The sequence below is a fragment of the Poromitra crassiceps genome (genome assembly GCF_964638095.1).
Source record: "Poromitra crassiceps genome assembly, chromosome: 14".
Lineage (NCBI taxonomy): Eukaryota > Metazoa > Chordata > Actinopteri > Beryciformes > Melamphaidae > Poromitra > Poromitra crassiceps.
Genome location: NC_139633.1, coordinates 21,489,245 through 21,512,857, shown reverse-complemented (window position 1 = coordinate 21,512,857; position 23,613 = coordinate 21,489,245). Strand labels below are relative to the sequence as shown.

The 23,613-nt window shown below is 43.1% G+C and overlaps 2 protein-coding genes across 2 annotated transcripts; one reads left to right on the top strand and one right to left on the bottom strand.

Annotated features, from left to right (window-relative positions):
• Nucleotides 1-3,540: 3,540 nt before the first annotated feature.
• cmtr2 (cap methyltransferase 2) lies at nt 3,541-10,567 on the bottom strand. The gene is made up of 3 exons (XM_083651192.1): nt 10,542-10,567; nt 7,352-8,619; nt 3,541-6,385 (listed from the first exon to the last, which is right to left on the bottom strand). Exons 2-3 carry the CDS (start codon nt 8,600-8,602, stop codon nt 5,288-5,290), a joined length of 2,349 nt encoding a protein of 782 aa, XP_083507318.1. The 5' UTR covers nt 8,603-8,619; nt 10,542-10,567; the 3' UTR covers nt 3,541-5,287.
• A 7,457-nt stretch (nt 10,568-18,024) lies between these two features.
• Nucleotides 18,025-20,229, top strand: LOC310789065 (C-type lectin domain family 6 member A-like; the record flags this gene model as incomplete). Its single annotated transcript, XM_083650666.1, has 6 exons — nt 18,025-18,223; nt 18,698-18,802; nt 18,911-19,027; nt 19,256-19,401; nt 19,592-19,692; nt 19,915-20,229. The coding sequence occupies 6 exons, from the start codon at nt 18,025-18,027 to the stop codon at nt 20,066-20,068; spliced, it is 822 nt and encodes a 273-aa protein (XP_083506792.1). The 3' UTR covers nt 20,069-20,229.
• Between the last annotated feature and the right edge of the window lie 3,384 nt (nt 20,230-23,613).

The following is a 23,613-nucleotide window of genomic DNA, read 5'->3' as shown; positions in this document are numbered from 1 at the left end:
GAATACAAGCCAATCACGACTCAATCGCTCTCTCTCTCTCTCTCTCTCTCTCTCTCACACACACACACACACACACACACACACACACACACACACACACACACACACACTGGATTAATAGATACGTTCAGCCCCCTTATGTCCATCTTTTGACCTACTGAGAAGATTGTAGCCTAGATTAAAATAAAAATCTTACAGACTGCCTTTAAATTTCAGTTATTTGCCAAGTTTTGTTTGTATATTGTGTTATGTGAGTTTGCATTTTATTTAATTTCTAGATAAACAAAACTGCCCAAACTGACCATGCCTTACAGCCAAAGCACATGAACTAGAAAAGAACAGAAAGGAAGAAGAATAGGACATTCCTTTATAACTGGGAAATGGGAATCTGACGGTTCAAAGGTCTTGAGCTCGAACGGTGACGTCACCAGTGCTCGTATTTTCTCTCGTAAACTCGTAGGAGCCTCAGCAGCCCCGACCTCAAAAGTCCAAGATGGCTGCTCCGGGCAACAACAGTAGTTAAAATCGTAGTAGATACTGTTTATTAGCACTTCTGTCTTGTTTGTGTCTCATTAAATCAGCTGTACACACAGCATTGTCTAACTTCTATCTGTGTGTGGACATGTTGCTGCAGTGTTTGTATGCGCAAAATGATGCAAAATACCTTGTTATCAACTGTTATTGCCAACGATGGCTAGCGACTGGATCTGACTCCTTTAAATGGATATGACGCAATTCAACAGTGAACTTCCCCTTCTCCAAGTTTTCTGCAAATGGAATGCTAACAAAACGAAAGTGATGTCATTCCACCTCCTCATCCCAGTTTGTTTGCGATAAAGGAACGGGCCATAAATTCAGATACGTGTCCTCCCAAGTATTTTGAGAGGGAATGTCTTAAATGTGTACTAACGTTAAAGATTTAAAGATTTGTTGTTGTTGATAGAGATTTTGTTAATTTCTCATTCTCATCCACAAACTCTCATTTTTGCTATTATTAATATGTTGATGATTTAGGAGGCATACAGCTTCTTTCCAGTCTTTATTTCTATCGTACTTTAACAAAACATTTTCTTGAATTCTTTAGCTTCTTTTAGTGTTAGTGTTACATTAGTACAGTGGTTCACAATGTGAAGTCTGGGGACCACCAGGGGTCCTTGAGGGAGTTCCAGTGGGTCCCCAGCAAATGAATTGTTAAACTTCGCCATTTAGTTACAGTTAGAGAATATAGAAGAATGACTATTTTAACTCTCTACCAACAATACAGATACTCAGAATTCAGGACAAAATCCTATTTTAACAATAAAAAAAATATGCCCAGATTTGGATCTGACGATGTGAGGGAAAAAATATCATCTAATAGGGGTCCATGGCCCTAATGTGGCCTAATTAGGGGTTCTTGATATGAAAAGGGTCGAGAATCAGTCATCTCTCTCACACACACACACACACACACACACACACAGCTGTCTGTGCCATCTGACTGAACCTACCTCAGGCTGGGTTGTTTCTATCTTTCCTCACCAAGCCATCTGGTTAGTTGTTCTTCATTAGTAGGTGGTGGAGTTGGAGGTATGCCGCAGGAGACGCTGTGTGTGGACAGACATTACATAAATCAACTGACTTCTCCATTAGAACGCCTCTGCAAACCCCGCTGCTCAATCTCCCTCTCCTTATTCACAGATGGTGACAGACTTTGGTTAAAGGGATAGTTCGGATTTTTTGATGTGGGGTTGTATGAGGTATTTGCAGACAGTCCGTACATGCGGTCCCAGTTTGGAGAAATGGAGACCGGCCGGGTCAGGCAAGTAGAGCTGTCTGCTGAGTGTGAACAGGGTCACGAGAGAAAGAGAGAGAAAAAAAAGCTTCCATACTGCTCACCTGGCATAACCCAAGTCTCCACAAGCCCTGAGATTCCAAGTTGACTTGAAAAGACGTAATTTACACGGTTTTTAGCTGAAATATAGCCATGTGCAGCTGGACTTGACCTTGCACTTCTTGCTCGAGCACCTGGATACTGTGCAGATTTCAGCTAAAAACAGGGTGTAAATGGTCTTTTCAAGTCAACTTGTTATCTCAGGGCTTGTGGAGACTTGGATTACACCAAGTGAGCAATTTGGAAGCTCTTTATGGTTGTTTTTGTTGATTTTTTACATTTTTGCTCGTGACCCTGTTCACACTCAGCAGAGAGCTCTACTTGCCTGACAGTCGGTCTCCATATCTCCAAACCGGGACCGCGCTGGCTGCATTCTACTGCATGTAGTACACTGACTGTCGGAAAGTACGTCATACAACCCATCAAAAAATACATACTTACTATCCCTTTAATCGAAGTGAAAGCATCAACTCGATAGTGGCATAAAGATACCAGGTAATATCATTTAAAAGGGTTATCTGAATCCTCCTCCTAACCTAAAAGGGAACCTTTTGCTATTTTAAAATCTCTTTTAATACCAGATAAAATCCTTTTTCCCAAAAAACAGACCTGCTCTATGAACATATGCCCACACATATAAGTGCATGCATACTTTTTTGTTCACTTTTACACACACACACACACATGCACACTCTCTCCAAATTAGCAAGTTTGGAGGCAGCAGCACTGGACTATGTCTAATACAATTGCACAATCATCTCCCTACCTAACCCTCTGCATCGACTTCCCTGCCTCATGTTAACACACTGTGTCACTAGGTTTGTGGCCTTTGTGATGTATCCTAAAGTAAGAATTCACTTTGGTCAAAACATTTAGCACACATAACTAGCTACAGCTACAAATGAGATGACCAACAGTCAAACCACCGACTGCTGAACTGGGGTCCAGTGAAGAGGCTTTTATTTGACTCTCTGTCCATCCACTTGAACATATTTTAAATTGCTTGGCTAAAAAAACAAATTTTTACTAAATATTCTTTAGAACAGTGATTCCCAAACCTGTGGGCCGGGAGGTACTGCAGGTTAGGGTTAGGGTTAGCTGCGAGTGGTCTGCCAACACGATTTTCGCGGGCAATCAAATGGCTGTAGCAGGGTCATTTTTTAAAGCTACAGTGGAGATCCTGTTATCAGAAGAATCTAGAAGACCTAAGGCATCCATTGGTACCAAGCATAGCATATGCTAGCTTGTCAGGAAACAACGCTCCAAACATAGGTTCAATTTTGGCGAGGGAAAACTATTTCAAATGGGAAGGAGAAAATATTGGCAATCTGCTTTTGGGTATTTTGCCAAAATGTTTTTGCATGTTTCCCTTATGCCCAAGTTCACATGCTGTGTTAATGAAAAAACAACAACATATAAAACATGTTAAAAAAAACATAGGGAAATACATCATCTTAGTCTCGGGTGTTGATCAGAGTTATGATTAAAGGGTTGACAAAAACCAAAAACATACTGCTGGCAATAATACTGAATACTCTTACATTACAAACAATTATGTATAGAGTAGCTACAATGAATCATTGCATTACATATCAGCCTTTACTTTGATGTCAGCAACTTGTGTTTATTTCAGAGAGCCTAAGTTAATAAACAAAAAAAAAGACACATAGCTCTATGTTAGACTGTAAAAGTAGGGGAGGGGATCTGTCAAAAAGCAGCACCCTGGCTATCTCAGGAAAATGAAAACTTTATGTCATTTGCCAGTTCACATTTTTAGCTTTTTTTAGAACATAAACACCTCAGTTACATAATATTCATATTATGAATGTTAAAATACATGTTTTATGTTTTTATTTTATTTTTTAAATACCAAAATACACAATCAGTATGCTTTAAACTATACCAATATGTGTAGAAACATAGAAACATGTTTTCATTCTGAGCAATTCCCTTCTTGTATAGATCATGCAGTGTGAAGGTTTTAGACTAGAGCACCCAGACCTGACTTTGACATGCTGCTTCACAAGATCATTATTTACTGTATGAATTATGAGTGTGGTCTGAGTAGCAGGTAAGCCTGCTATTCAACCTGCTATATTAGGCTACCTGATGGCTACAAGGCAGTAGCCTGGGTAAACCCAGCCTCCACGTGACCTCTATGTGCTATCAGTCATGAAGAAACTTACGCTACAGCCTACAGGCATAGCTTGTGACGTCACGTTGAAGGCTGGGTTTACCCAGGCTAACAAGGCAGTACAGCATTCCCAACACCCTGTGATGAAGCCATGTGCTATAATGATGAGAGGCACTCCAGAACAAACATCTTGATCATTGTAATTCAAGTGGTATGGTGCTCAGGTTTGGAGTCAAATCCTCTTGGCGCATCATTACCGATGGGTGATTTCTGCTGATCAGTAAGTACTGGCAGTTGTTTGTTTCACGCATAGCAAATGCTTCTGATGTGCAGCACAAATACATGATTACCTCCGCCGACAGAGTTGGCTGGCAGGTAATATATTCACCCGTTTGTTTGTAAAAAAGTTATGAACAGATTTGCAGGAAACTTTGTAGAAAAGTAGGTCATGGGCCAACTTAGAACTGATTAACTTTCCACGCCCACTGGCCAAAAGGGGCGTGGCAAGGCAGTGCCCAATTACAAAAAGGCGCTTAACTTCCAAACGGATTCATGTAACAAACACCATGAAACTTTGTAGAAAGGTTGGTGGAGGTATGCACTGCACTCTAGCGAGTGCCCTCTAGTTGTTGGGATTGAAGTTGCTCAACATTGCAAATGAGGAAACAACCTTCCTATGCAACAACAGATATGTTGAGAACTATCCAGTAAAGTGAAGCCTGAGGCTTCATGGTAACTTGGCTTAAACATTTCTATTTGTTTAGAATGAAATGTGTTGCTTGGGTCCAGATTTGAACCTGTCCTAATGAGTGAGCATGACCATTACGCTAGATCATCTTCTGTGGATTCCCAGATGTGGTCACTCATAGTGTGCGGAAATTCCTTTTATATTTGTAACTCTAGTTATTTTTCCAGCACCTTGGCCGAGACTTGGCTGGGTTGAGCGGTGGCCCTCCCTCAGATGTCACTCATAGAGATGAAACGATATGAAAAATTCATATCACAATTATGGTGATGAAAATTATCACGGTTATCATAAGGAATTCTATCATGGTTAGCATTCAAACCGGTTATCGTTTCATCCCTAGTCACTCATGTACTAAACATCTACTGAAAGACATTAAGCTCCTGTAGCTAAATAGTTTGCTCATTCAACCAAAATAAAACAGTCTGTAACGGAACTTGACAGCCATTGCTCAACTTGATACTGCAACGGCTTGCTTTCACAAGTATGAAATGAAAGAATACTGCATCCCAGAGGCACAACCTACTCAACTGCACTACGCTTGCATCAGCAAATGCAGCTTTTGCTGGACAATTTCAGAGTTCATGGCCCACAGAAAGTCGGTCAGCCCTCCTGTGAGGAGTTCCTCCATGGGAACAAACTGCAGGACTTGTCTCGGACCCCCAGAGGACTGAGTCTCGCTTGTGTCCTCCTCCCCGTTGGCCAACCGTCCCATGCGGCTTTGCAGGTCGGTGAGACGGGGGAGTATCTGGGCGGCGGCTTCGGGGCAGAAGCCGACACACACCAGCGTGGACCCGACCCCGAGCGCGCCCGAGGGGGCCGGACACCTGAACGTGAGCGAGCGGAAGCACAGATGCAGGCAGTGGACGAGCGCGGCGCTGACCCGGGTGAGGGCGGAGAGGAGCGGCAGCAGCAGGGCGTCTCCGGCGCTCAGGCTCTGCAGGGAGGACACCACGCAGCCCAGCAGCTCCTGCTGGTAGCGCGGCTCCCCGTCGTGCAGCGTGACGCAGCTCTCCCCGGGACACGAGGGCTCTGCGCAAACCTTTACGTCTAAATCCCCGATTTCTTTTCGCTCGCAGGCGGCCCACGCCGCCCCGCGGCCGAACACCAGACACCGCCTCCTCCTCCTCACTCCGCTCCCGTCGTTACGATCGGCCGACGGGAAGTCGCCGCACAGCGCCGCCACCTCTGACAAGATGGAGGCGGCGGAAACCACCGCGTGGCAGGAGTGACACGGCGGGATGCGATCCCACAGCGCCGCTGACCCCTGCGCCGTCTGCGCCAGGGCTTCGTTCAGGTGGGTCAACAATCCTCCCTCGCAGAACGGAGAGTTTCTGACCGTAGGGAGTGCGGCCGCCACCACGACGTACCAGGAGTCGGTGTGACACTCTGCCAGCGGCGCCCCCTCCAGCACGCAGCCGGTCCCGCCGGGCTCGGTGCAGTGTCTGTGTACCCAGGTAGCGTGGCAACCCCTCTCCACGCGCTCCCTCCAGCTCAGGGCCTGCAACTCCCTCCGCTGGTTGAAGGAGCCCATTTGCATCCTCTGTCCCAGAGGCCGGCCGGCCGACACGCTGCAGCAGGCGGGACTCACCGTGTTACGAGACAGCCAGCGGGCGCGTGGCAGGAAGCTCACCTGAAACACAGGAGAGGAGAGGGACACTTTAATCATCTCAAAGCCAGTTATTTGCATCGGGGATGTGCCGATGCAAAAACCCCCGGGTGCATCTCTTTGGTCACACTAACAACAACAGTGCAAATGCAACGCATCTTATCTACAATCCACATAAAGGATCTACTACACAGAGATAAATTAACTTGCGTGTGAATCCAACCAGAAACACATGCAACTCAAACAGGAGGCAGTGCAGCTCAGAACATCCTTCATCCTCGTCAGTGGAATGTCAAGGATGGTGAACAAGCGAGACCAGCGAGACTATTCTCAATTATAAAGGATGTAGATATTACGAGAGGAAGTGACATGCATCTAATGTTGGCAGCACCTATTTACCTGTGTAAAAGTTAGCCTGGAGCCCTGCTGACTTATAAACCATTGCCATGTGATTGATCAGGTTATTGATCAGGTTAGGTTTTTTTGGTCACTGATTTAACCTTTTGCAGTGCTCCTATTTGAGTTAGGGGGGCATCCAAATTCCTTTGCGATATCTCAAAGCTGTAATCACTGCCAATGGTGCTTCTACAAAGTTTTGACTTGGGGGGTTGTCATGCTTATTTCAGTCAGATATTTATGTATTTCAGTTAGGGTTAGGTTTAGTTATCAATACAAATTTCTAAAAGCATGTTTGCACTTTGTCATAATGGGGTATCTTGTGAGGATTTTTGACAAAAATCTCATTTAATTTTGACATCAGGCTCGAAAAAATGCCGAAAACGTCAAGGTGATTCTGAAATCACTGTAGGCTTAACTGGGCTGATTTCTCACTGAAAAAATAGGGTATAACATTTTAAGACCTCTACAACCGAACTTAGAATGTACAATGCTATGTTTAAGTGTATCCATAGCTTCGAAAGGTTTAAATAATGTGATTTCAGACTTTAACGGGCATTTTCGGAACCTGAGGAATTCCTGTTCCATTCCTACCTGGAAGCGCTGCAGGTATTCCTGTGCCGTGTAATCCCTAATCCAGTCGAGCCGCTGCTTCTCCTCTGGGCTCATACCTTCAAACAGTCGCAGGTTCTCTTTGATGGTCTCCACCTGCAGTGTGTGGAAGTAGCAGCACACCTGTTCATGCTGCTCCAGGAACGATAGCGGGATTAGGGAATTGGGGAAAAGCGCCTCGCGGTCGGCCAGATGTGGTCCGTAGTTACGGATTAGCTTTGACAGCAGAAGCCTGACGGCTTCCTTGGCGTCGTAGTGCCGACACACGACATACACCTCAGAGTTCCCTGCCTTGCTGGTGGCAGGTTTGAAGACGCTGACGGCGCGGAAGCAGCAGTTGAGCAGGTAGAGCAGGCAGACGGAGGAGTGCTCGTACAGCGTGAACATCTTCAGGATGAAAGAGCCGCCGGGGCTGAGGAGCAGCAGTGCGGCCGCCGCCTCGCAGTAGTGCAGCGACGCCACCAGCGCCTCCTGCTGGTCGGGGTTCTCCTGGCAGTCGAAACTCCCGTCCGCCGTCACCATATCCACCCGACGCATGTTCCCCACAAACACCTGCAGCTCCAGCACGTGCCCCTGGCTCATGATGTTGCCCGTGTTGTCGGAGCCAAAGAACCACCAAGGTAGCGTGTTCGCGATGAGCCGATCATCCGCGATGGTCGTGTTCCCCCCGTTGGCCTCGTGGTAGGGGTTGAGAGTGTTGGCGGCCCAGGTCCAGTCGCAGTAGCGCGTGTGCTGGCTGGTTTTGACGTAGTGATTTAGAGCGGTTATAAAAGCCCCCGGAGCTTCGCACAGGTGAACTGTGCTCAGCTCTCCGCTCTGCAGTGCCTCCTCTGGCAGGAGGTCAAAGGTTCCTAGGATCTCGTAGAACTTGCACCAGGCCTGGGTGCAGATCTCTGCATTGGCAGCAGAACGTACCGCAGCGATGACTTTCCCGGCGCGATTAGTGGAGTTGGTGTGCTGATGCCAGACCTTCACATCCTGGTCGCTGAGCTGGTTCTTCACGTCGTTCAGTGACGTCTTCAGGCCCTGCAGCTGGCAGTGTTCCTGTGGAGGCCGGCTGAAGGCAGCGTTTTGGTCAGGGATACACCACTCCTCATTGGTGGGTTTAGCATAGGTTCTGACCTTACTGAAAAGATCTTTAACCTCAGCCACCATTTCAGGGTCAGGGGCCACCATGTTGCTGGACTTGTGCAGCCTGCCTCCTTTCCTCCTGGCTCCATTGCCCCTGCTCATCCTCCCTACGGCACACCCTGTAGTACAACAACAGGAGTTAGGACAGCATTGATTAAAAATAAATAAATAAATAAATAAATAAATAAATAAATAAATAAATAAATAAATAAATAAATAAATAAATAAATAAAAGGTTTACACCATCCAATTTCTGATTTGGTGTAATACCCTAGTACTAGTAGTCTATAGCATTTCTATTTGACTTGCTTACATGGCAGAGAGTAGATTCAATCGGAGGGAAAAAATATAAATGTATATAAACTACAAAACTGTTTGCAGATAACTTTATGTAGCCTACATTTCATAAGAGATCTGGCAACCTTTCGATTTTTCTCTACATGCAGGGGAGGTGGTGCCTTCAAGTGATGGGGCCAACACTGTAAAGACTAACAACAACTTCAGCCGGACAGACTTGGGCTTCACCCACTTGGAATAACAGATTTTCTACATCTAAAACAAAACATCTACTACAAAACATGAACATCCGATGACAATATTATTGTAAATGTGTGGTTAAAGACAACAACCACCTCCCCAGATCGGCAGAGAGTGCAGCAGCGACCGGGGTGGCACGGGGGAAGATTGGCCAAGTACAATTGGGGAGAAAGTATCCTTATGGAAAAGTTTTCCGACAAAAACGTCAATTTTCATAATATTTTCTTTTTTGATGGGGGAGTTGCGTAGTATACCTTTAATGCCTGTAATGCCTTTCCTTTTTCACTAAGGTCCAAAATGCTGATATTCATACTGTCATGCTTTGCTGTCAAGGATTGTATTGTGTGTCTGTCTTGTATGTCTGTCTACCTTGTAAAAAAACATAATAAAAACCTAAAGTAAAAAAAAAAAAATTGTGGAGAAAGTGTGTGTGGAGGGGGGGGGGGGAGGGGGAGTCAAAAAAATAAACAACAACAACAACTAATAACATCTGTTCTTCATTGAGCAATATATACGGAAGAGAACACGAACACCTTAACATTTTAACTATAAAACTCCAATAATGCTATTCTCACATGCAAATTATTTAGATGAAATCATGGGAGAATGTACTGCTGGGTGGTGCCTTTATTACTTGATTAGTTTTCATGACTGCTGCAATACAGCACCACCATGCATTTTATCAGCAGTACATCCATGTAGCCTATGAAGGCTAGTAGGCTACTGTATGCTCCAAGCTATGTTTGTTAACAGTTCACTTGCTAATGTTGTTCACTCGGCACCTACATAGCCATGTACTCAAGAGATTGGGGCAGCTGAGTCAGATCACACTCAAAATGAATGATAATTAGGTCTATATGGATGGATAATCATGAATGTGCCATAGCACTGTGTCACTCTGTACAGACTCTGTTCTGTCTAGTTAATCCTCCAAGTTTGAGACTTGAGGCCCCATGAATACAAGCCCTGCTAGGCTAGTCTCCGCTTTTGTGACTATAAGGAGAATCTCAGGCAAAGCAAAACTGGCAGTGGTCATCTTGATCATTGTGAAGAGAAAACTAGCTAGTAAAATGCTTACCAGCTACGTGCATCTTGTCAAACAAGTGTTCAATGTTTTTCGATGTCATCTTTCTATGTATTATTATTTTCATAATTGTGTTGTATTTCTATGACAGTCATGGACAAACACCGCCACAAATCTTTTAGCATCTGGTAAGAATTGCTGGCATGCATAAAAAGAAACAAATCAGGAGGCTGGAAAAGTAACATAGACTGGACTGCATAAATCTATCACCTCAAACATGCTGCATGTATTTCTAGTAGGCTACAAGGTAACGGTCCGGGCAAGGTTGTCTGTCTCGATAAAAAATAAAACTTTCTGTGCCTATCAAGTTGAACAAATGATTTTAGAGGTCTCTTTCTGTTAGAGTTCCATAGTCTGCCGACATTAAATGAACTGTCGATGTTAGAAGACAAAGCTGAATCCCAAACAGCAGAAACTTACTCGAGCAGGTGTGAGTTGTCCTTCCTTCCTACATCACGTGAATGGCACTGTCACATGACTCGCATCCAAACTGCGCGTGCGTGTGTCCGAGGGGGCGGGTCCATTTTTAAAGGAGAATGCAACGTTTTCGCTCCCCCTTCTCACGGGGGCCATGTTGTGTCGAAAAGGCAGGGTAAACACTGGGATCACCACATTGGCTTACGTATGATTATGTAATAAGTGACTTGTAGTCACAGAGAGAGAGAGAGAGAGAGAGAGAGAGAGAGAGAGAGAGAGAGAGAGAGAGAGAGAGAGAGAGAGAGAGAGAGAGAGAGAGTCTCATTCATAAGTAATATAATTGACCCTTGGGATGTACAGGTTCCAAAAAGGTGGCTGTATTGTATAATATTAATATGTGTACTGTACTTGGTATCATTATTTTACTTGTTGATGTTCTAATTACTCCTTAATAATTATTAATTAATTGCTTAATCCCTTTCAGGCCATCTCAAACTTTTTATAAAGTCTATGGAAGGAGGATGGAGAAAGGCACATGAGGAGGAGGAGGAGGAACTCAAGAGGAGGAGGAGGAGGAGGAGGAGGCAATGGCTGACTTAGAAAATGTGTGTTAGAGTTTAGGAAGGTTGATGGTCTAAAAACAGAAAGAAAAGGAAGATCAATCCCAAAGTGTGGCAACCACAATAAAGGTAAGACTCTGTCACAACACTGTCATACCTAACAGATAACCTCTGATCTATCACGGTGACAGAAATGTTGAAATACTGATAAGGTCAATTTTGATCATTCTGCCAGAAAGAGGAACCTGATGCCAAGTCAGGCTTTACTGCTGGTAATCCAACCTCCTCTAAATTAATGTTACAGTATATTATGAGTGGCCTGTGCTGGGAAGCTCTGATAGTAAATGTTTTGCACACAAAAAATGCAAACTTTGTAGATCCAGAGGCAAGGGGCTTAACCACACAACTTTCTCTGGGCACATTTATATGCTCATTTGAAGTGTGGAACCTGCAAGGTCAGCAAACCCTGCACGATACATCCGCCTGCAATCATTATTTAAATTGCAAATTAAATGACAGTTCTATTCAAAATGAATGAACTCTTGATTTTGAAGGTTAAAAGCTAGATTTTAACGGAATTCAATTTTGAAGGTTTGTACCATATTTAAAAAGAATCATTAACATTTCTATTTAGTTAATGATATTGAAATAAAATGCATGTATCACTATTGATATTAGAAAGACTGGGGTTTTACAGGTCAGCTTTGACTATGAAAAAGGCCCCTTCTGTCTGGTTCATTACTCCTAAAGGCACCTCTCCTCCATCCAGCATCTGCAGTGCACCATTATCCTTGTAAGGTGTCCCGTAAGACAAAAGCCATCCTCAGCTGATCATCAAGCAAGAAGGTTAGATTCAGAGTCTCGGCTCTATAGCTTCAGGTGTATTGGCTTGATCTGAAAGGGCCATTTAGTGACTTGAGTAAAAAGGGCAGAAGCACTTCCCACCTGTGCACTTTTCTCCTGTTCCTCACACAGTGGACGGACTGCAAACTAATATTGATCATTATAAGAGTGTTTGTGTCATGTGTTGTGGAATGTGCCTTAAGATTTCTGTTGGTATTGGTGGCCTTATTTGATAAATGGTAGAGAGAGAGGATGACTTGGAAAAAAAGGTAATGGTCTGTGCTCTAGCCCAGTGATTCTCAACCTTTTTCACAAGATTTGTGGCCCCTCTTTTCGTGACAGATCAGTCATACAAGTTGGACTATTAAATGCAAACATTTTAGCACACAGTATAGTTGATCTAAAGTTTGTCATAAAAAAAAGGACAAAAGCCAAGTGTCAAAAATTATCAGCCTCCCTTTTCTGGGCTTTCCCTGTGGTTCCTATATTCTAAAGTTTGGGAAGACTGATGGTAACAACATTTTTGTCAGGATGCAATTTTCAGTCAAAAGATGAGAATCCTGCAGTCGTGACCGTGGAGCTGGAATTGGATTGGGAGTAAAGGAGCGCTGGTACATGCCATGGAGCCAAATTGCATAAGACAGGAAGGACACATTTAATATAGGCTTAATATGTTCTTAATATCTCGTCTTTGTTGTTTACATGTACATTCCTGTGTCCCTCATCATCTTTTTATTTGGTAGATGTGACAAATGCCTTGTTGTATGTAAGGTTTGAATTGCCTGTAGCACAGTCTCACAATTTGTCTCACGATTGGTTTGTATGTTTTTGCCTCCAGGGCTGAGAACCACTGGGCTAGGCTGTAAAATAGCTAGATTGTTTGTCTTGCTAAAAATCTGCTCTTAACAGTACCTTGTGTTTTGCGCTATGCTTGTCAGGGACGTGCACAGATAGACCCCAGGTGGTGCCCAGGCACCTGCCCTTTTGCCCTCTGAAGGATAGGTGCCCTTTTTGCAAGACACGTCCGCGGCCGACATGACATGTGTTTCAGAGGCTCTAGCGGACACATTTTTAAAGCTAGAGTGAAGATACTGATATTCTCTGAATCTAGAATGCCTAATGCATCCATGGGTACCAGCTATGTCATGCTAGACAGTAGACAATCACATGCATGACAGACAGACAGACAGACAGACAGACAGACAGACAGACAGACAGACAGACATAAATAGATGGGAAAGTACTCCAAACTGCCTCTGTGACAGTTCCTACTACAATAGGTGTCTCTAGGACAACATTTTGCCTTGATGACACACACAGACTCACAAGGTGAAAAACAATACCACCCACAAGTCTTTCCTGTTCAAACCACATCCTGTGGGCATTAGGCTACCTCACAGTATGCTGGCACCTGTCAGTGACAGAAACATGAGGCTTTATTTGGACATAGATTGTAGTTTATAGATGAAGAAAACAGTGGCAAACTGAAAACGAGTCCGGATGTATCAAGTAGCTGATGATTGAGACAGACGATGGAGATGTCTGAGCATGTTCACATCTACGAGAACGACGATCCTCTGGAAGAAGAGGAGCGTTTAAGAGAGAGGGAGGAGAGAGCCTTAGTCACAGCTGGAGGGAGCGATGAGCTGGAGGAGAGGGAAGTGGACATCTATGAAAGTTTAGACAACTATGAGGGTCGTGACCCCAGATCAAATACGGAGAACACGCCAGGTCAGCAGCTAGGTGAGTAACACAACCACACACACACACACACACACACACACACACACACACACACACACACACACACACACACACACACACACACACACACACACACACACACACACACACACACACACACACACACACACCTATGAACGGACACACACACACACACAAATGCACGCAGGCATGCATACAGAGAAAATCACAAGTCTTGCTGTGTTTAACAACAATATTGAGCTCTGTGTAACAGTCCCTCTGGTGCTATGTGTTAAAACATGGTCTGTCTTGTTCTTACAGGTGATGTTACCCAGCCAGTGACCACACCCTGCAGGGTGACTGTAGTGTGTCTGCTGCTGATGTGTCTTTTCCTACTGGCTGGCCTTATAAGCGTTGTGGTCCACGGTGAGCCATTCACTTCCTCTATCACACATTAGATTTGCCCTCTTCAGCATCCATTTTGTTTACTTGTCTCAACCTAAATTCAACCACTGTTTGATTTTCCTGTGCAGATAAAAAGGCTGATTGCACATCCTGCAACCTGCAGACCCTCAACAAGACCTGGGCTGAAAACAGAACAACTTGGTTTGAGCTCAGTGAGTCTGTCTGTCTTATTCTGCCTGTGTGTGTGTGTGTGTGTGTGTGTGTGTGTGTGTGTGTGTGTGTGTGTGTGTGTGTGTGTGTGTGTGTGTGTGTGTGCGTGTGTGTGTGTGTGTGTGTGTGTGTGAGTGAGTGTGTGTGAGTGTGTGTGTGTGTGTGTGTGTGTGTGTGTGTGTGTGTGTGTGTGTGTGTGTGTGTGTGTGTGCGTGTGTGTGAACCTGCATGTACTGTACATTTGTGTGCATATGCATTGTGCTTTTATTTTCTGCGCTTAAGACCCTCTTGCGTGCACGCATGCGTATGTGTGTGCGTGCGTGCGCGCCTGTGTGTGTGTGCATGTGTGTGTGTGCGTGTGTGTGAACCTGCATGTAGTGTACATTTGTGTGCATATGCATTGTGCTTTTATTTGCTGTGCTTAAGATCCTCTCCTCTTGCAGAGCGTTTCTGTAAAGATGGAGGATGCAGCTCATTCAGCAACAGTTTTTATTATATTTCTACCAATAAAACAAGCTGGGAGAACAGCAGGCAGGAGTGCATACAGAGAGGAGCACACCTAGCGATCATAAACACTGAAGAAGAACAGGTAAAGAGAAAAGTGACAACACCCCCCCCCCCCCCCCCGCAAATTTGCTGTTTTGATTGTAAAAAATCTCTTTAGAGTGTGTTTAATTGGATTAAATTTTATTAAAAGTCTCACATTCCACACTTTGTTTGAGAGCTTCACAAATGTGTGTTGATGTCATTTGTCTTTGAAACAATTCAACAGAGATTCATCAATTCTTTCAACAAAAGAATTTGGATTGGTTTGAGTGACAGGGATGAGGAGGGAATCTGGAAATGGGTGGATGGTAAACCTCTGAGCAGCAGGTAAGACATTCATTCTTCAGTCCATAATGATGAGAATAAGAATAAGAATAAGAATAAGAATAAGAATAAGAATAAGAATAAGAATAAGAATAAGAATAAGAATAAGAATAAGAATTATAGCTGCTGCGCAGCAATGGGTCGTGGCCGGGCAAGTCTAAAGGCTTTGAGCCTTGAGCCTTGAGCCTTGAAATCAGCTTAGAAGTGTCAAGTGTCAATACAAGAAGGAAGGTTGGCCATAATGACAATGAATCAGCACTTCCTGCCGCCCTTCAAAATAAAACAATTTAGAAGGTACAGGTACTGAATGCTGCTATAGCGCCCCCTAAAGGCGAAATGACACAATATTTATCCTATAGGCTCAGAGTACATCCTTCCACACCTGGACCAAGGTTGGTTAGGATCGCACGTTGTGTTCTAGAGTTATGGTGATTCTTGTGAAATTGGCCCCACCCACAGAAGTTTGGAAGTCGATTATATCGCAACGGTGTGCTTTTTTCAAATACCACGAAACAGTGTTGTGCAGGACACTCATCACATGATGTGTGCTTTGGTTTGGTGAAGACTGGACAAAATTTCAAGGGGGAATCGCAAAAAAACTGTTTTGGACCAAATTCAAAATGGCGGAAAATCTAGTCAGACGGAAATGGGCGTGACCTAGATGAGTAGATGCGGAAGGACCCAAGGAATCCAGGGAAAAAAGAAGTTTGATGATAGACCATACGGTTCAGAAGTTATGGACCAGAATGTAAAGAGGGCTGTTATAGCTCCACCATCTGCTCAATTTGTGTAATTCTTTCGTGTAGAATAAAAGGCCCCTCTGTGCACCTCCCTACCAAGTTTCGTAGCTGTAGCTGTTATGGTTTCTGAATTACAGCTAATTTACTGCAAGATTTTTCGAAACCCCATGCAAGTCAATGGGGAAAAAAAATATTATGACATCACAATTGCTCGAGTGACATTAGTGATGGCATCACAATTGCTTGACTGACTGATGACATCACAAATACAACCTAATTGCCAAAGGTAATTAAGGTAATTAAGCTATACACGGGGCCAGAATTCAACGTTTTGATGCGCTGTGGGCTCAATTTTTGACCGATCGAAAATCTGGTTTGATACTTTTGTGTAGAACAGTCTAACGATGCAGATACTGAAGTTTGGTGTCGTTTGAAGAAGAAATGTGGGAGGAGTAGGGTTTAATTCGTTTTTGCAGTTTTTGCAGTTTTGCGGTCTTTAAACTTCATAATTGGCCATAGGTTGCATTGTACAAAAGTTTCCCCTCGTTTAGGCGCACATTTTGGTGAAAGTTGCAAAGTCGTAGCACGTATGCCTGATTTTTTATGAATTTCTTAAGTTTTAAACTTTAGACGGTCGCTGTCGTGCCACCGTTAGGACTATTGGCCCCAAATTTGTGTCAAAGACATTTGGCATGGGACTGGACCTTTGTGCAAAGTTTGGTTAGTTTTCATCCATGGGAAGTCGAACTTCCCGGGAGGAAGAAAAAATAAATAAATAATAATAATACAGGCAAATACAATAAGTGGCCCTGCCGCTTCGCTGGCCCGGCCACTAATAAGAATAAGAATAAGAATAAGAATAAGAATAAGAATAAGAATAAGAATAAGAATAAGAATAAGAATAAGAATAAGAATAATGATAATGCATTCTGCATCTTATTTTCCATCAAGTACGGTTGACTATACTGTATATATATATATTTTTTTTTTTACAGATTCTGGCACACAGGCCAGCCCAGTACAAAATCCAAAGGTGTAAAGAATGACTGTGTTAACACATATTGGCAAAAACTAAACGGCTGGAATGATGCCACTTGTGACTCATTGTATTACTGGGTCTGTGAAAAAGTGATTGACTTCTAACATTGTGTCATCTCAAATGAAAACATATTGTGACTTTACCCCCCACACCAAGATCATCATTGTTATTTCACACAGAGCGCGTGAAATGTCATTTTAAGAGATTGTCTTTTATTGTTTGTAAAGAACATGTATTTGTATTTGTCTTTTTGTGATAGCTTCAGAACAAGAATGGCTGTGCTTATCATTTTGTTCAGTTTAGTTAGATGTAGCTATAGACACTGAAACATGCTTTTGATAAAGGGCTATAAATAAACAAACTTGAACTTGAACTTCATGACCACAGATTTCTAAATGTATATATTATTTAATGTAATTAAAAATAAATACATGGTTTATATTACAATAAACATATGTTTTTGCCTCCAGGGTTTGAGCGGCCTGCTCTGTTTACTGGTCACCATTGTGCATTTACTAACAAGAGTTAAAGTTATTTATACTTATACTTTCCAAAACATGCCACTTCTACTTAATCAAATTAAATCAACTTGGCTCTCTAAAGCAAATTTGGTATCATGCTTTAGTAATGGAGATGATGGGGGCGCCAGGTAGGTTAGTCCAGTGGTTCTCAAACTTTTTCACATCAAGAACCCCTAAACTGTCACAAATTAGACCATCGACCCCTGATAAGATTTACATGTTTTATTACAGAAAGTGTATGACACCCATGACCAAAATAGTAATACATTCTGTTATTGTGTTACTATGGATGCATTGTGCAATGCAAAAACAATACCAGCGACAAGTCTTTCCTGTTAAAACCGCATCCTGTGAGCATTACCTGCGTCAGCGACAGCACCGATGCAAAGAAAAAGAAAAAAAGCAACAAAGTAGTGAAAAACTGTTATAGTATCTGCACAAAGACGCAAGATACTGGATGGAGCAAGGAAACACAAGGCTTTATTTAGACATAGATCAGAAAAAAGACGTATTTTGTAGTTTTAAGAAAACAGTGGCAAACTGAAAACAAGTCCGGATGTATCAAGTAGCTGATGATTGAGACAGAAGATGGAGATGTCTGAGCATGTTCACATTTACGACAACGACGATCCTCTAGAAGAAGAGGAGCGTCTAAGAGAGAGGGAAGAGAGAGCCTCAGCTGGAGGGAGCGACGAGGTGGAGGAGAGGGGAGTGGACATCTATGAAAGTTTAGACAACTATGAGGGTCGTGACCCCAGATCAAATACGGAGAACATGCCAGATCAGCAGCTAGGTGAGTAACACAACCACACAAAGTCACAAACTCAAAAGTGTGTGTGAAGTGAACAACTTCCGGAGTCGACCTAGCTTTCCACAGTAGTCTGAACCTTGTGTTTATCTTCTGTGTGGCTCTAGTAGCAAACGTTGTCGGCAGTAAATGTTGCAAATATATAGCCTTGTCCTCTAACAGTAACACACACACACACACACACACACACACACACACACACACACACACATACACACACGCACACACGCACACACGCGCACACACGCACGCACACGCACACACACACACACACACACACACACATACACACACACACACACACACACACACACACACACACATGCACGCAGGCATACATACACAACACATACAGAGAAAATCACAAGTATTGCTGATGAACAACAATATTCAGCTCTGTGTAAAGTCCTTCTGGTGCTATGTGTTAATAAACATGGCAGGTCTGTCTTGTTCTTAAAGGTGATGTTACCCAGCCAGTGACCAAGCCCTGCAGGGTGACTGTAGTGTGTCTGCTGCTGATGTGTTTTCTCCTACTGGCTGGCCTTATAGGCGTTGTGGTCCACGGTGAGCCATTCACTTCCTCTATCACACATTAGATTTGCCCTCTTCAGCATCCATTTTGTATACTTGGCTCGACCTAAATTCAACCACTGTTTTGATTTTCCTGTGCAGATACAAAGGCTGATGGCAGATTAGAAGAGAGGCTCTCAGGGTGGAACTGCACATCCTGCAACCTGCAGACCCTCAACAAGACCTGGGCTGAAAACAGAACAACTTGGTTTGAGCTCAGTGAGTCTGTCTGTTTTATTCTGCCTGTGTGTGTGTGTGTGTGTGTGTGTGTGTGTGTGTGTGTGTGTGTGTGTGTGTGTGTGTGTGTGTGTGTGTGTGTGTGTGCGTGCGTGCATGTGTGTGTGTGTGTGTGTGCGTGCGTGTGCGTGTGTGAACTTGCATGTACTGTATTGTGTGCATATGCATTACGCTTTTATTTGCTGCTCTTAAGATCCTCTCCTCTTGCAGAGCATTTCTGTAAAGATGGAGGATGCAGCTCATTCAGCAACAGTTTTTACTACATTTCTACCAATAAAACAAGCTGGGAGAACAGCAGGCAGGAGTGCATACAGAGAGGAGCAGACCTGGTCATCATAAACACTGAAGAAGAACAGGTAAAGAGAAAAGTGACAACACCCCCCCCCCCCCCCCCACGCCCACGAATTTGCTGTTTTGATTGTAAAAAAATATCTTTAGAGTGTGTTTAATTAGATTCAATTTTATTAAAAGTCTCACATTCCACACTTTGTTTGAGGGCTCCACAAGTGTGTGTTGATGTCATTTGTCTTTGAAACAATTCAACAGAGATTCATCAATTCCTTCAACAAGAGAATTTGGATTGGTTTGAGTGACAGGGATAAGGAGGGAATCTGGAAATGGGTGGATGGTAAACCTCTGAGCAGCAGGTAAGACATTCATTCTTCAGTCCATAATGATAATAATGATGATGATGATGATGATAATAATAATAATAATAATAAATTAATAACAATAATCATAATAATAATAATAATAATAATAATAATAATAATAATAATAATAATAATAATAGTCATAATGATCATGCATGCTGCATCTTATTTTCCATCAAGTACGGTTGACTATATATATATATTTCTTTTTTACAGATTATTCTGGCACGCAGGCCAGCCCAGTACAAAACACAAAGGTGTAAAGGAGGACTGTGTTAACACATATTGGCATGAAGAACTAAACAGCTGGATTGATGCCACGTGTGACTTACTGCATTACTGGGTCTGTGAAAAAGTGATTGACTTCTAACATTGTGTCATCTCAAATGAAAACATATTGTGACTTTACACCCCAAGATTGTCATTGTCATTCACACAGAGGATGTGAAATGCCATTTTAAGGGATTGTCTTTTATTGTTTGTAAAGAACATGTATTTGTATTTCTTTTTTGTCAGAACAAGAATGGCTGTGCACTGCTTGTATATCATTTTGTTCAGTTTAGCTAGATCTAGCTACAGACACTGAAACATGCTTTTGATAAAGGTCTAAATAAATAAACAAACTTGAACTTGAACTTCATGACCACACATTTCGAAATGTATATATTTAATGTAATTAAAAATAAATACATATAAACTGGTGCAGTGGAGACATTGTTAGTGCAGGAAAAAGATGAATATTCTTTTAGTGGCGTATACGAAATGGGATTTTGTATCATCCTATTGATCTGCTAATTCACACACACACACACACACACACACACACACACACACACACACACACACACACACACACACACACACACACACACACACACACACACACACACACACACACACACACACACACACACACACTCACACACACAGAAGGTGACAGAGGCCTCTCCTTCACCTGAGCTCATTGCCATTGCAGCGATTATAGCCCCAAGTTCAGGCAGGGGGTCAAGATCTCCTGTCAGCTCTTCCATAGCTGCAGTGATGGACGCTCTTTATCTCCATAATGATGATCTCAGCCTGATGATTATATGATGCAAAGAAGGATGATGCCAGGACAACAAGGTCATAGCCGCACAATCATACATGCACACACACACGCATGTAGCCGCACATACTGTACATGCACACACGCATGTCAGCCTCACACGCTAGCATGGATACAGTCATGTCCTTCTACTTATTTGCACTGGGGGGGTTTAATCACATAATTACACTGACGCTATCATCATACGACCATATTCCTATTATCAGCAAATTAAACTGGTGCAAAAGAGGGTTTTCTCTTTCTGAACACAAAATAACTTAACATGCAGATTTTAATCAATAAGACAGTCAGAAAAATCACGCACGCACTTGCATACACCCATATCATACATGCACACACACAGGCACACACACACACATACACACGCGCGCGCGTGCGCGCACACACACATACACACGCGCGCGCGTGCGCGCACACACACACAGGCACACACACACACATACTCACACGCTAATGGAAATACTGTAAAATGCAGCCACTTTCATCCAGGCATTTTGCTGACACTCTTATCGAGAGTAAGTTTGTGCTTAAAAAGAATAAACGTCTCCACAAATGATTACCACTGCAAGAAGAATACATTACAAGTGGTCTTTTAATTAAAAAACTATATATAGTAGCTACAAGGGACAGCATAATAATGGGGACTGGAAAGGGTCCAGGGTTTTCAGAAGTCAGGGAAAGTGAAAACATAATGTGCAGCACAGAGACGGGGGGTGTGGTGCTTTGTAGTATTTTTGTTTTTAATTATTATTCTGGGGGAAGCAGAGCTGATGAGGAGGGAGGGACTGTGCAGGGGAGTTGGAGGCAGAAACGTCTAGACAGGGTTCAGCAGAGTGCTGAGCTGCCAGAGGAGCGAGTGGCAGGTTTGTGTTTGAGAACTTGCAACATTCGTGCTGTTTTCTCCTGGTTAACAGCTTGAAATGAAGCCCACCGGCATCTAAATGCAAGTAGGTTGACTGAGCTCTGTCGGAGGTTTTCCCTAAGGACAGCTGTGCTGCTTCTGCACAAGATGAAAAGAGCTATTACATAACGGAGGCAGTAATAAGGAGCCAGTACGTGTTTGTTTTCTTTTTGAATGAGCTAATGTGTTCACTGTAGTGTGTGTGTGTGTGTGTGTGTGTGTGTGTGTACACACACACACACACACACACACACACACACACACACACACACACACACACACACACACACACACACACACACACACACACCACACACACACACACACACACACACACACACACACACACACACACACACACACACACACAGACAGACACACACACACACACACACACACACACACACACACACACACACACACACACACACACAGATAAAGACAGTGCAAGTAGCCTATATAGGCCTCCATTTCTATGAAGTCAGCATGCATGGTTGATATGTTGCTTGAAGTTGGCCTCTCTATACATAAATATATCCCTCATTTTCTAGATTTACTCTGTATCATAACTCACTCTCAAACTAACACACATGTATGAGCATACACAACACACACACACACACACACACACACGCACACGCACACACACACACACACACACACACACACACACACACACACACACACACACACACACACACACACGCACACACGCACACACACACACACACACACACACACACACACACACACGCAATAACTCCTTTAAGCTTGATGCCAATAAACTATAAATAGTTATATCCACCATATCTCAGCTGTCACTCTGGGAGTGTGCGGTCAAACCTATAGATTTATAGTCCTATCACTCATATGATCTGGGCCATGGGGAGGTCAGTGGAGAAGGGGAAGGTAAAAGGAGAGGAAAGATAAGAACTGTGTATCATTTCAGGAAAAAAGCTAAATTTTAAATGTTTATTAACTCAATGTTAAGTTAACCCCCTGTGAAGAGGTGATATGCATTTTAAGGAGACTAAATCCAACAATCCAAGTAGCCCATCGTAAAATAATAATGTTCTGCTTAGTTGACCATGACACTCTACATCAAAACGGCTAAAGGGATGATGACAAGAAACTGGTATCTGCATTGCAGACCAATATGCACTGAATAAATAAATGCATGAATTAGTAAATAAATAAATAATGCAGCCATGTGCCTTTATGGTGCAACACTGCCCCCTGGCACTGCTTTGGAAACACAAATGAAGACTCGGAAAAGAGTACTTTTGGTCATTTCTCATTTAATGCATGTCTTGATGAGGGAAATAAATTAATAAAACATAAATAGATCTATTCAAACATACATATATGCTAATCAGACCTTCTCTATACACACGGAATAATTAAAAACTGTAGCCAGTTCTTTTCGTTTGTATGCTTCTCAACCAAGAAACTATATCAATCAAATATTTCTGTATCACTCACATACATACATAAAAATATTAAAATCCCACATACTAAATCAATTTTAGATCCAGACCATGAAACACATAAACAACTAAAATCCTATTTTATAAACAGTTCATTTGTAGGGGGGCACGGTGGCGCAGTGGTAGCGTTGTCGCCTCACAGCAAGAAGGTCCTGTGTTCGATTCCCGCCTGGGACGCCGTGGCGCTGGGGGTGTGTCCCCATCCCCATGTCCTCAGCGCCCACCGCCCGAGTGGGCTCATCAAAAGGGCCTTTCTGTGCGGAGTTTGCATGCTCTCCCCATGCTCCCCTGGGGTTTCCTCCAGATAGGAACCCCCCACTAAAAACATGCACACAAAAAACAGCTCATTTGTGCAGAAGAGATGAGCATCATAAAACCCTTCTGAAATCACAGTAAGGCTGCTGCTGCTGCAGCTGCAGATA